Source organism: Acartia tonsa, chromosome 3, assembly GCF_053477335.1.
Source record: "Acartia tonsa isolate MP-2025a chromosome 3, ASM5347733v1, whole genome shotgun sequence".
Lineage (NCBI taxonomy): Eukaryota > Metazoa > Arthropoda > Copepoda > Calanoida > Acartiidae > Acartia > Acartia tonsa.
Window position 1 is genome coordinate 30,248,851 of NC_137262.1, and position 14,228 is coordinate 30,263,078.

A 14,228-nucleotide genomic window follows, 5' to 3' on the forward strand; every position below is an offset into this window, starting at 1 on the left:
TATATGTCATAAATACATCCAACACTGGCAAATATACATCTAGATTAATTTATATGTATATTTATTTAAAATTAAATAGATTTTGTACAGTATGTATAGGTTTTTAACTTTTACCCTATTTTAGTTACTCTCCCTCTATTTACTTCCCTTTTTCTCAAGTTGCTGCTCCCTACAAAACATCAATACATTTGCGCAGGTGGTCAAATTATTGCTATATAAAATGATAATTTAGATATTTATTGTTAGTTCATTGTTTTATTATGGCAGAGCCAGAGTTTTTTTTTTGTGACAAACATGGGCACCAGTAACAGAGCAGTCAAACATAGAAGCTCCATTAATTGATACTCAAATTTCATATTTTAATTTAAATGAAAATCCGGATGTAGAAATAACTTATTCCCAAATGGAAGATGATGTTTTTTTCTGGAAAGAAGTATTATGGATATGGTACCAAGACCTAATACAGGGATTCAAGGGACAGGACCTCTAAGACCCCACAATCAATATGGAAGTGGGTATATGTCGACTTATTGGTTGATGATTTTGGTCGACCAATATATATAATTTTGTCAAGGTCATCACAACAATCCAATTGAAAATGCTTTTTATTTTAACCTGACAAATATATTTTATTTTAAATCTTTATAATGTATTTTAACCTGACAAATATATTAGAACTCAAATAATATACAAGTGTGGTGTTTTCTTCTTATCATTCTTAAATTATTTTATGGATGTATAAATGCCAGTGTTGGATGTATTTATGACATATAATTGAAAAAGTATGGATGTGTAAATGCCAGTGTCAGATGTATTTTTGACACATGTATAAAAATAGTGGATGTATTTTTGCCAGTGTTGGATGTATTTATGGCATGAGAATCGATTTTACTGTCATTTATACAGTAAAAATTCAGTTTGTCATAAATACATCCATTGCACTGGCGAAAACACATCCACTGTAAATTTGCTGGATGTGTAAATGGCAGTCCCCCACTGTACATGACGTGTAGATTAATAATATTGTTTGTCAAGCACAAATACAGAACTATCATGCATTTTTCAATTGACTTTTATATATATTTGATAATACATATTGCATATATATACTTAATATATTTTGTCTATACATCTCTTGAACCTAAGATTCATTAAATATTTACTTATTTCAATCATACATGGTGTTTAATATTTTAACAAGGACAACTATGTTCATAAGTAGCGAAACATCTACAAAAAAGTAGAATAAAATAAGTTTTCTGGTTTCTCTTAAAAATAAAAATTTAAGGCAAAGATTTTATGAATGTGTTTCGATAAAACATAGAGGATGAAAGAATGGAGATAGGGGAGCAAAGAAAAAAGTGGTTAGGTATCAGATTCATTATTGGTAATAATATAGGTAATAATTCTAACTTTAAAAAAAGTTCATTTCCGACACAGAGACTAGAATTATAGAGTAGCTTCACTACTAAAACTATTGAAACATCATGTATGATATTAGATTATTGATCTACTATTTTATTGTACTGATAAGTGCGAACAGTCTTTACCTGAATGCTTATTCACATGGCTCGGTTGCGGCTAGCCAGCCGCTTAGTTCAATAGATCGTCGGCTGACTGACGGCTGCCGGTCCCTGTTTAATTAAATGACCAACATAACAATGTTTCAGAGTTATTCTATGATAATATTTGACAAAAAGTTCATCTATAAATTATGGCACATGAAAGAAATAATGAGCTATGTGTATACATTGTTCAACCTAACCTGAATGAAACACTGTTATATCTTAGTTAATATTATGGTTATACAGTACATATATAATATATATGATTGTCTTCAGTGATATTATTATTCTTAAATCTCTTTTAAATTCCTATTTGATTTGCAAGTATCAGAAAAATGAAAACTAAACTACCGAGGTAAAAATTAAAGAAAAAAGGATGAACATATCATTGAAAAGTCTATGGGGGAAGTATTGAAAATTTTAAGACAGATTTTTATCTATCATATTCATTATTCACATATTAAATGAACGTATGCAATTTAAGAAATATGCAAATTTAAATGATCACACAAAATATAATTTTAAAATATAATATGAACTAAATTATTTCTTTTGAAAATTAGAGAACTTGGTTCGATTATTTTTGTTTAATTGAGGTGATTTTTTAGGCCATATTATTCATTTTGAAGTATTTCAACTAAACACCAGGTAAAGGAATAAAACATCAAATATTCCAGTATGGCTTCGAATCCGATCAAAATCCACTGGATTAGAACCGGTTCTCAGCCATACAGAAAAATCATGTATAACATCCTATTACTGTAAATTTTCCACTAATTTTTGATTAAAATAACAAATATGAAATTAATACCAGTTTTGTTATTTCGGGCCTTCGGCCCCTCGGATCTAACAAAACTGGTTTTGATCTTATAATTTTTCATTTAATATTCGCGGAAAACTGTTTAATACGATGCGATAAATAAGTATTTGATGCTACATTACTTTTCAAAACTAACACAAGTTGCTATTAACAAAGTCCCTAAAACAGGAACATTTACAAGTAATTGAGCGTTGTATTGGAAGCATAACAAAGAGATTAACAAAAGTCAAAGTAAAAAGGTTTAAGAATTGGAAAGAAAGGTAGTTATAAAAATTTTTGCGGATTTTTTAACCGAAATTATCAAATTTTTCTACATAAAGTAATACATTTTCAATAAATGAAACTAAAAACTCTTTAAATAAGCAAATTCAAATAATTCAAACGGGGGAAGTATTTAATTCTTACTAACTAATGACTAGAATAAAATACACAATCATAATAAATCTTTTGACTTAACAATGGAAAAAAAGACAAAATCGGTCTAAAACATCATTAATCATTATGTCTGGGAGTCAAAAATAACTAAATTTGTAACGAAAAACATATGCATGTTACATAACAAAGTTAATATGAATTAACAATAATCATGAAAATATGATTTCTTCTATTTCTGATAAAAATAAACTTTAAAATTATTATTGGCACTTTTTTACCTATGAAATTATTGAAACTAATATTTCAAAGAAAAAATGTGATGTTTAAACTATTTCAACTATTGGAAAATTGTACATTACTGTTTCAAATCAGTCAAAAGTAACATTATTAATGCAAAAAATGTTTTAGGAAAAGTATAACTATAACAAATATACTTTTTTTCTGATACTCTTTTTCTATTTCATAATTTCAAGTCTTTGCATTTTATAATTTCTTATTTCTTGATTGTAGCTTCTTTATTTATAAGATTTAATCTGTATAATAATTTGATAAATATAATTTTCTCTAATCTAATGATACTAGATATTATGATATTATTAATATTGTTGAAAGATATTTCGGTCATTCTGATTTCTTATACTTGCAAGGTTTATGTCTGAAATAAAAAAAAAGTTGAAATATAACAAGATGACAACATCCATGAGTAGCGAAGAACATAAAAATAACGGGACAGGTATCCTCAAAAAATTTCAGCAAACTATCCTAAAAAGTAGTACCTAGAGAAAATAAAAATACCAGCCAGTTGTAGACTGACTGACAGTCGGACGGACAGACATTATGCATTTCAGTTACTTCGCTCCTAATAAAACTAGTTTTTTTATCTACTTTTATTAATCAGTTGTAGGTATTAAAGCTAATTCAATTAAAAATATGTTTAAACAACTTTTTCTTCCGCAAAACAGAAATGCTAGGAAAATCTTTTGTAAGTAACAACAGCAATAGTAGGCAAGTAAAATAATGGTTTTACAACCAACTTAATGATTCGCAATGGTGTATCTGATAACTACACGCACGTTACATAAGTTAAGTAATATGTACTACCTTGTAAGAATAGATTCTAATCTTTTCTTGTCTTGTTCAAGCTCTATCAGATGCTGTTTTAAGGAACGAACTCTCTGCTCCCATTCTGTTACTTCATCCTATAAAAAATCATTTAAATGATTTTTAAGTAATAAGCATATGAAAATCTTAACACAACCTTAAATTGTAAAAGATTAAAAATTTAAAGTGCAAGCCAAAACTTTGGTTAATTCATACAAAAATCAGCTTTTTGACCAGAAACATCACAGACATAAAAGGTTATAATGTTTTATGGATACTTGTCCCTAGATTAGATAAGTACATGAAATCAAAAACAGATTGATTATCTTTTACAAACATAAAATACAACTATATATTACAGTGCCGTTTTTTGTTAGTCCATTAAAATCTAGCTAACCAATAAAATTTTGGGTAAGCTTTATAAAGACACTTAGATGGTTTCAAGATATTTTGGATAGTATCATTATAAATATTTAATATACGTCTTTCTTTGCGGTTTGAAATCAAGATACCGACCTGAAGTTGATTCGTAAGATCTAGCCTCCTTTTTCTACACCTAGCTGCTGCAAGCTTGTTGCGCTCTCGGCGTTGAACTTTTTTCATATCCTAAAAAAATTAATGAGGATTGGGCTTAAAAACTAAAACTTGAAAGCATACTCTAGTAATATATGTAACCTTCAAACTTAAACTCAACAGAAAAAGGACAAACATTTTAGTGGTTGTTAATTGTGTGGTGTTTATCATATCATGAAATACTAATAAAGTGTGATATTCTTGCACCTAATGCTAACAATCACGTTTCTATTATGGTAACTTTTATAATTGCAGATTGGAAATCTATTTGATTGCAGAACCTTCATTCCCTACTTTTTACTTTTGATTTTAAGGAGCGTAGATACTCAACAATTCACTAACCTCAGACAATTTATCATCTGAATTAGCACTATCTGTTCTACTCTGAGTTCTGTATATGGTCATATTACTATCATCTAGGTCCAGTGAATTATGACTTTGACTATTGCTTCTTTTCTTCAGGGAGGCAGGAACTCCTTCCGCCTAAATAAAACAATGTTATTTTTAAAAATAAGATTTTGATTACAATAGACAATGACATAGTAGACAAAACAATTGATTAGCGTAAATGGTATCGTGCCCGCTTGCCGTCGGGTTAAATACTGAATTACAACGCGTCAAAATAGATATGTTAAAAATGGTACCTACAGCAGTTATGTCAGGCAAATTATACAAAAAGTTAAGAGTATGATGAATGCATTGGCCTCATACATGCGCAACTCGAGACTTCCAAACAAAAAATGTGCAATCGAAAGGTTAGTTATCTGTTCTGTCTGGTGACTTGCTATATAAAGATAATTACCTACTATACTAGTAGGTATTTAATGTCGCAAAATCTATTTAGAATTATTCATTTAAATACTTAAGTATTAAAATATGTAAGGAAGACTTACATGAGAAACGGTGACTGAAGGAATCTGTAAGGAGGATACGCTGCCGGTGGCAGCCTCGGCCAGAGTTGCCAGGTGAGAGTTACCTCCAGAGCCAAGTGTTGCCAGATGCGAGTTTGACCCAGACCCAACCACGCCATTGGAGGCCAATAGAATTTGAGACACAGGCTATGTAAGTATGACATTTTTAAGAATAGACGTGAAATTATGAAGGAATATAGTGTTAGGTAAAATTAAAAAATACATACTTAGGTGTAAATATGTAATGTTATTTTTTTTAAAGCTTATGTTTTGAGGATTTCTTACCTCCAATAATTCAATATTTGTAAAAAATATCATCCCTGTTTGATATCCAGAAGTGTGAGCGTTCCCTGCGCTCTGTTGATAATAAATGATTGATTATTAGTTGATGATACAGCAGATGTTATTATTGTTTGTGAGCTGTTGCCTGGTTGAGAGGGTGATATGGCACCTAGCACACCCGCGTCTAACTCTTTTGGAGGACTGCAATAGAAATACTTTTTAAAGAACAATATGATATTGATCAAGGCAAATTTTTATACAATTTATATTAGCTGGCTACCTAGGTAATTTATTTGAATATATTAGCTGTACTGATAACCTACCTATAACAAATCCAAATATAATATTTTGAAATGAAAAAAAAACAAGAACAAGACTAACCTTAGAAGCATGGCACTTGTCGGTGTATTCAAAATTGGAGAAGCCGCAACTGCAGCCTTTAACACTTTATCTAAAATAAAACAGAAGACATTTGTTTAGTGATGCATTGAACGAAAATAATCTTAGATTGTCCTAAAGACAACCAACCAACCCTTTGATTGCACGACCTTTGTCTTGATGTCCTAACTATGCACGGGAATAAATTGAGTCTGTGTTTTTGCCAAGGCATTCTCCCTAATCCAATGATGAAATGCCGTGCACCTCATTACATAGCAGCACTAGGAATAATTTTTAACGTCTTTAGTTGTTACGCGGTGCTGAGCAGAGATACGAATTTACCCAAATACGAACGGATGCGCTACTTGTCATGTTTGGGTTAAAACAATCTAAGATATTATAGTATTAGTAAACATTGATTAAAATATTACCTAAAAATTCTATATGTTGTTTAGGTTGTCCACCACTAATGCCACCAGAACTCAAACTAACTCCGCTATCACTGGCGGATGATTTATTGGGAAACAATTTGTTGGTGCTCGGGGTGCTAAAACCCGTTGGGGTGGTTATACTGGCCCAGCCAGTGGGGGTAGGCAGACTAGATAGCCCCGTAGGGGTTAGTAATCCTGATAGACCTAAAATATTATTTTGTTAAAAAGAAATCAATAAAGTCTACATAATGCTTAAGTAATAAGCATTCATTAAGATACTTTTTAGTATTTAATTTAAAAAAAAGAATTAAAATTCAATTACCTGTGGGGGTAGTTATATCTGATAGCCCAGTGGGGGTAATAAGCCCCTCTGGGGGAGATGTCTGTGGGGTTTCTGGCCGGGATATGGATAAATCTTGAGCTTTGTCTTCTTCCTGGAAAATGAATCAATGTTAAATAAGTATGATAATCATCTCTTATACATAGGTAACAATGTTTTTCAAAAAATTGTCAAAATATTGGCGGATTCATCTGAAACGTTTGCGGTTTACGGATTAATCCGTGCTATTTATCCAAATTTTTACGGATTTCGGATTCGGAGTTTTGCTCCAAAAATTGGCAGATTAAACAAAATGGGTTTGGATTGCCATCCCTAATTTTGAAAATAAAATAAAAACTACCAAGTACATACCTGTTTGATTTTCGTGTCTTCAAAGTGCTTAGAAAATCCAGGAGGCAAAATTGACTGCGGTGAAAGGAAGGGCAAGCCGCCGCTACCACGCGGGGATGTCGCGGAACTGTATTGAGACTTTGAAGCAGCTGCTGCGGCCAGCGACAAAAGATGCGACAAACTCGGCGAGGTTGGCGATTTTGCGGCTGACCCTGCTGCCGTGAGGCTGGCAAGACTAGGACTGGCAAGTCCGCACAAAACTGGGCTGGTTAATCCGTTAAAAATTGATAAAGGTGTCTGTGGACTGGGCGGTAAATCTTGCCGCGGACTTGTCAATGCACCCGGCGGCTCTCCGCGTATTGTCGCCGGCGGGGGTAACACAAACTTGGGCTTTGTTGACGTTGAGGCGAGCGGCAAGGTTTGCGGTCGGCTAATTTTCACATTGCTACCTAAACCGCCACTTAAAGCGGTTGTACCGTTACTACGAGGACAGGTAAGATCTAGGCTGACCGGACGCGGGATTGACAACGTCTGGGGTCGGGATATAGCGGCTGGGCCGTTACTTCTACTAGTTATTGCATCACTGGTTGATTTGTCTAAGCTTCCATTTGATTCTTGACTACTATCAGATGATTTACCGCCATTATTGTAAATAAAAGAACCGTTAAAATTGAGCTTTGCTGCTGCCTTTGGCGGCAAATTGGCAAGAAACGAGGGCGAGTTATTCACGCTGCTATACTGCTTGGACGGAGACAGAAGGGGAAGCGGCTCATCCTGGAACTGTCGGGCTGCGGCTGAGGGTGACAACAGGGGGATAGGGCCGTCATTGTCGTTAGCAGAGGAGGGGTGCAGCAGGTGAGAGGAGAAGGAATTATGGCGGGAGGGAGATAGAAGAGGTAGCGCACCACAGTCGGGAGTGTTCATTACATCACTAAAAAAAAATCAAATAGATTTGATCCGGTACACTAATTAGAAATATCAAGAAGTAAAGAAAGCTTTTCTTGTGTGTATCAAATACATAGGTAGAGATTTCTGTCTCAGACATAGCTTATTAATATTCATGGTATACCAAGAATATGTTTTAAAATTGATATAGAAAATTATAACGATAAATAGGTCCTATATGTATGGGTACCTATAGTTGTTGTGTTTACCTGTTTATATGATTGTTGCTTGGTTTAAGGCTGACTGGTGAGAAAGCTCCAGAGGTAGGACTACAAAAAAATGTTAGGTACTTTTTTCTAAAATATGGTTCGCCTCTCTCTCATCAAGATTAAAAAACATATTCTCGACTTAAGGGGGGGGGGGGGGGTTAATGCAACCATCTCGTAATCAGTGATTAAATGGCATTTAGAATTCGAATTTCGATCTGAACTTTTGCATGAGTAATCCTTGGTAGGTCTATTTTCCCTAAATCGAACAAAAAGTAGAAAAAGTAACGGCTGGCGGCTCAGCCGTTTTGCCATTTTTTGGATATCTATATTACAAATTAGTCACGAAACCTATCTCCACATAATACTTTTTTCCACTCCAAAACGCTATCAAACAGTTTTAGACGGTAGCTGTTGGTACTAGAAGTTTTAAAAATGGTTATTGCTATCATTCAACATGAATTAAACCAAAAATATGTTTTTAAAAGTTGATTCCTACGTAATTGATGATGAATTTACACTGAAAATAGGCAAAAAAAAAACGGCTAAACGGCTGAGCTGCCAGCCGTTACTTTTACAACATTTTGTTCAATTTAGGGAAAATAGACCTGCCAAAGATTACCTACTCATGCAAAAGTTCAGATCGAAATTCGAATTCTAAGTGCCATTTAATCACTGATTACGAGATGGTTGCATTAACCCCCCCCCCCCCCCCCCTTATAAAATCAGCTCAGTTAACAAGAAAATAAAAATTGTATGGGTGATTATTGAAAAGATTTTGCAAATAAAGGTATGAAAGGACAATTAGAAACATTCTAGAGCTAAAATTTGAATCCTAGCCAAGTGCAGTGGTAACATGTATTCATGTTTCAATGACATTAGGGATTTATGGCTAACTCAGCAATTAAAAGCTTGATATTTTTATTATCTACGAATCAGCATTAAAAGTTAATTTGCAAACACCTTTATCCATTATAATAGTGAAGTTCAATAGCATAGAATAGTATTTAGAACCCATTATAGAATTTTAATTCTAAAAATCATAGAATATAATACAAGTTAAGGTCATACCTTATAATAGGAGGCACAAAACCTGCAGCATTTTCATGTTGATAAGGAGGTGCATGCGGGTCAGATTCTTAAAAAAATATGTAGTTTTATCATCAAAATGAATCTAGGTAATTATTAGGTAATATTTCAACGGTTTAAAAAATAAATAATACCTATGTATGTTAGGTTGGGTCGATTTTGGACATTTTTTTTCTGAGGCCAAAGCGGGGATCTGCACTCAATTTATATAGATATAATACACCTCTGGATGATTAAAAATTTATCCTAAGTCTTAAAACCGCTGACGACCAGACATTCAATTGTATAGCTATTTGTAAATGGGAGTCAAAAATTTATTGAATCAGAACTATGGCTTCATGGTGCTCCCTGGAAATGCCTTGAGGAGCTGAGTCAGGAACTTTTGTCCGTTTCAAAAAATCTCGTTCCTAGCCTGAGAAAATCTAAAAAACCTCTACAAATTGGACAATTCTCAATAAACCTTTAAATTTTTTTAGTTTTTTAGTGATTTCTAAGGTTAGGAACGAGATATTTTGAAACAGACAAAAGTTCCTGATTCAGCTCCTCAAGACCTTTCCAGGGAGCACCATGAAGCCATAGTTCTGATTCAAAAAAATTTTTGAATGTCGTCTTTGCATACTAATAAGTAATGAATTATATTTTTAAGTGGTCGTGTTCTAAAACTCAATTTTTTAAAATTCTTTTTCGGTCAGAAATGTTTTTAAGGTTAATTTTATCTGTTGCATATCCCCGCTTTGTCTAATTCCAATATGAACCCACCCTAATGTATGTACAAATTTATGCTCTTAAAGTCTTATAACGATGTGCTCAGTTAACAATAAACCAATTTTTTCCTATAGTAATGCAAATAACACTTAAGTCACAGTCTAGATGGCGTAGCCGTTTCTTTATATGACTGGTTTGCTTATAGATATTCTAAACATAATTTTAAACATGTTTTCCGTAAGCTAGTCTAATTAATGAAAATATAATCTTACCTGCAAAAATCTGATCTATATTTCTAAGCGTAGTGGGGGTTAGAGTGGGAGTAGTAAGGGTGGGACAATTGACACTACTCCCCCCATCTCCTCCCCCGCTAGAGATGTTGGTTGCCGTAGCTCCAGTCATAGTGAGCCTTAAAATAATAACAACATCACTTAGTCATATAATTATAATATTGAAAAAATAAAATACATAAATAAACCGATTCAAGCATAAAATATTTAAAGACAACTTTATCCATCCTACAGGAGATGAAAATGAAAAATTTACCAACTAGATATCTTACGTTTTAAGACTAACCACCAAAAATCTATTCTACTTACCCTAGAAATTTTCATCCATAATATATCAGTCTTGAGGCTTCAAATTTTTGTGAGCCAGCTATTTAAAATACACCACACAGCCCGATTCAAAGCCACCTTTTTCAGATCTCCAGTTTAAAAATTTCAGTCAACTTTTGTCAATGTAATTTTTTTGTAACTCATAAGTTTATTTTAAATATTTTATTTGATATGAATAATAAAATATGCATGCAATTTTTTAGTCACTAATATATATTGTTTGTAATGCACTAAATTGGTTAAAATCTTCAGTTTTCTTGGGTGTCACAGATCCTGAAAAAAGAGAAATAAAATAGTCCTAATATGTAAAGTATAAGTATAAGTAAGGTATGTAGCTTAACATAGAAACTGGTTTTAGGCTATATTATTTTTAGATTAAGTTTTAGGCAGATGGTGTTGAGCTAATTTTGTGATTCCCTAACCCTTCGAATAAGGAGCCCTTATTAGCTAGGGGCGCAGTCAATAGTCTTAACTAATACATGATAATTAATTAATCATAAAGGTCGTACAAATTAAATTTTGTGTGAAGATTCATTCGAATTCATGACCGGGCATTGTACAAAATTATAAATTAAAAGGCTAAATGATATACTTAATTTTTTAAAAACAAAAACTCTTAAAATATAAAACAAACACTAGGGACTAAAACTATGAAAATTACCTGTAAAACTCAGGGGACAAAACCCCATCTGTGTCACCGAATAAGCATTTTTTAATTTCTAAAAATTATCAAAATGTGTACCTTCAACAAAAAGTGCATTTATTTTAGTACTTTGAAAAAAAGTACTTTTCAACTTTTCATATTTAAAGAAAATAACATACTAAAACACTACAATGTACGAATGTTATATTTTCACAGTTTTAAAGCATTTTTCACCAGTTTCCATTTAATTCTTCTATATAATTTTGCATGATATATATTATGTATATTTTATTAATATTTTTTCTGCGTAGGCTCCATGTTTACACACTAACTCAACTGTTGGCTTAATAGAGGTTATAAATATTTTTAGATAACGTAAATAATTCAAAATCACTAACAAAAACAAAACAAAAAATAAAATTAAAGAAGTCAGTCTTAAAGACCTTAAATAATCTAAATATATGAAATAATGACAAAAACTTTTTTGACATAAATTGACAAATAGTATTCTTTCTAAGTTTATGACGTCATTTGTTGGCAATGAGTCAGCAGGTTGGGAACAGAGAAGCAGACATTCTAAAATTTCCGAGAACAAGGATACAGACATATTATTATTTTAGAGGGAATTTTAAAATAATTAATTTGAAGTCTCTTTTTGAAAGGTAACGGTATTTATTGTTAATTTTTTTCATGATTTTAATTCAAAGGGTTTATTTGCCCCTGAAAAATTATATTTCATAAGGACATTTGATCGTTAAAATTTAATTTCAGTAAGAAATCAATTCTGACATTCTTATCATTATAAAATAAACAAATGAATCACTTATTATAGTTAAATTGTGATGATAATGCTTTTAATAAGTAAACAAACTACTGAATTTTGAAACATTTGTTATCTGTATTTGTAATTTCATAAAAAAACTCGTTGAAATTAAATTTATTTTGTTGCTAATAAGAATTTCTTTTATAAATTCTGGTTTGTTGTATTGTATATATATTAATTAGTTTTATAACTGTTATTGACTGCATCGTTACAGGCAGTCTTCAGAAATGGACTTGAACTCGAATTTCTCGTTGTTGTTGTATGTAGCCCTAATTTCTTAGGTTTGGAGTAATGATGTAACTCTATTCTAACTAACATGATTCTGAGAGTTGTAAAATATTCCTGCCTAAAATTAAAACAAACTATTTTTTTTAAATTTTTATCATAAAAAATTACCTTATTCAAAATAACTTAATTTCCTAAAACCTTTTGTAATTTCATTAACACATATTTGAGGTAACTAGAACTTTTGTGTTAAAAGTTTGAGGCATCTAGCGGCAAAAAGTTAAACTATATATAATAGTAATTTAGTGACCATAATAATTTATATACATTTTGGCCTTTTACCGTTTGTACAATACAAATTTTTGAACGTCAACGTTCGAAAGACCTTCAATTTGGAAAGCTTTGTATTGGTCCAGGTAACATCTTAAACTAATATATGTGAGGATTGGTCACAACCCCACAAGATTTGGCCCTGGAAAGTATATAACCTAGACATGAGACAATCATTTTTTATTGCCTATAGTGGCTACGCCCCTAGAGGTCTCTAGGGGCACTAGTAGGAAAAGAGGGGAGGGGGGGGGGGGGGAGGAGAGAAGACCCTCCTCTTTTCTTTTTAGTTTTAAAAAGAAGAATTAATTTTTTGAGGATTTGGGTATTTTTTCAAGGCAATTTCTTTTGGGTGGAGATACCACCGTTTAAAATACTAGCGGCTGCGTCCCTAGTATCTAGGGATATTCGAAGGGTTATGAAAGTGCAGAAAAATAACGACTTTTTTATGTATAAAATAGCCTAAAACCATTACAGGACCTATAAGAAGTTTCACTCTATAGGAGAACCATGTCGATTCATCAGGTATTTAGATCTTAAGCTTCAGACAAAAAAAACATTACTACTTTATATAAAAGAAAGCTAATGATTGGGGGTGTCCCCCCCTCCCATGAAAATAGCTTAAAACCATCCCAGGACCAGTAGGTATATTATAAGAGTAGATCCCAATCGGTTCAGTGGTTACTGAGATCTTAAGCTTCTGACGGACAGACAGACAGACATCGTTCTACTTTGTATTATAGATATTATAAACGTTCCCTGAAAGAAACTTTGAGAAGCTTCACTGTAAAACGGTCCATATTTTGGTGACATCATATGCTATTAACTTTTTATTCGCTTCAGGGGCTTGTTGGAGTTACAGCTCTAGATTTTAGTTTAAAATAAAAGATTATTTTTTTTTTATTGAAGTGAGGAAAAATTTCTTATGAAGTTAGTATGGTACTCCCTCGCCCCCTTAAAGCATTAGTGGTAATCAGTCCAGTGTTTTTTGATATTACTGGAGTTACTCAATTACAACTGTATATATCAGTTAACTGGCAGCTTAGCCCCCAACATCTAGAGCCTTTGTATTCAGTGGGAGGTAAAGGCAAAGGGCCAAAAATAGCACGAACCATTTCAAAATCTAAATAAAATAGCATAAAACCATACCAGGAATTACCTGAAGTTTCTTTATGGACAATAGCGGCTGTGCCTCTAGAGGCCTATTGGGGAACTGGAGGTGGGGAAGACAAACGACCCCCTGTTTTAAATTTTAGTTTTAGATAGAAACAGTAAAACACATTCTTAAAGGAGCGGGTGGGGAGTCATTTTTTTCTAGGGATATTTTCTCTTGGGAGGGAAGAGGTAACCTCCCAAAAACTAGCAATAAACCTTTTCAGGACCTATAAAAATCAACCTTGTAAAGGAGAACCATGTCGGTTTAGTGACTAGTTAGCAAGATGCTTCGGTACAAAAGCAGAAACACCGATCCTTCTATTTTTATTTGGAAGAGTTTAATTTCATTGAACTTGAATTTTAATTAGGAAATTTCTCAATAACAAA

General features: G+C 32.5%; 1 protein-coding gene across 1 annotated transcript; it reads right to left on the bottom strand.

The window, feature by feature from the left end:
• Positions 1-593: 593 nt before the first annotated feature.
• On the bottom strand, positions 594-11,644 carry LOC145313882 (uncharacterized). The gene is made up of 15 exons (XM_080153533.1): positions 11,330-11,644; positions 10,651-10,941; positions 10,324-10,460; positions 9,329-9,395; positions 8,261-8,320; positions 7,128-8,037; positions 6,759-6,870; positions 6,437-6,640; positions 6,009-6,078; positions 5,666-5,828; positions 5,328-5,492; positions 4,777-4,917; positions 4,378-4,467; positions 3,862-3,959; positions 594-3,415 (listed from the first exon to the last, which is right to left on the bottom strand). The coding sequence occupies exons 3-15, from the start codon at positions 10,451-10,453 to the stop codon at positions 3,382-3,384; spliced, it is 2,244 nt and encodes a 747-aa protein (XP_080009659.1). The 5' UTR covers positions 10,454-10,460; positions 10,651-10,941; positions 11,330-11,644; the 3' UTR covers positions 594-3,381.
• Positions 11,645-14,228: the final 2,584 nt, after the last annotated feature.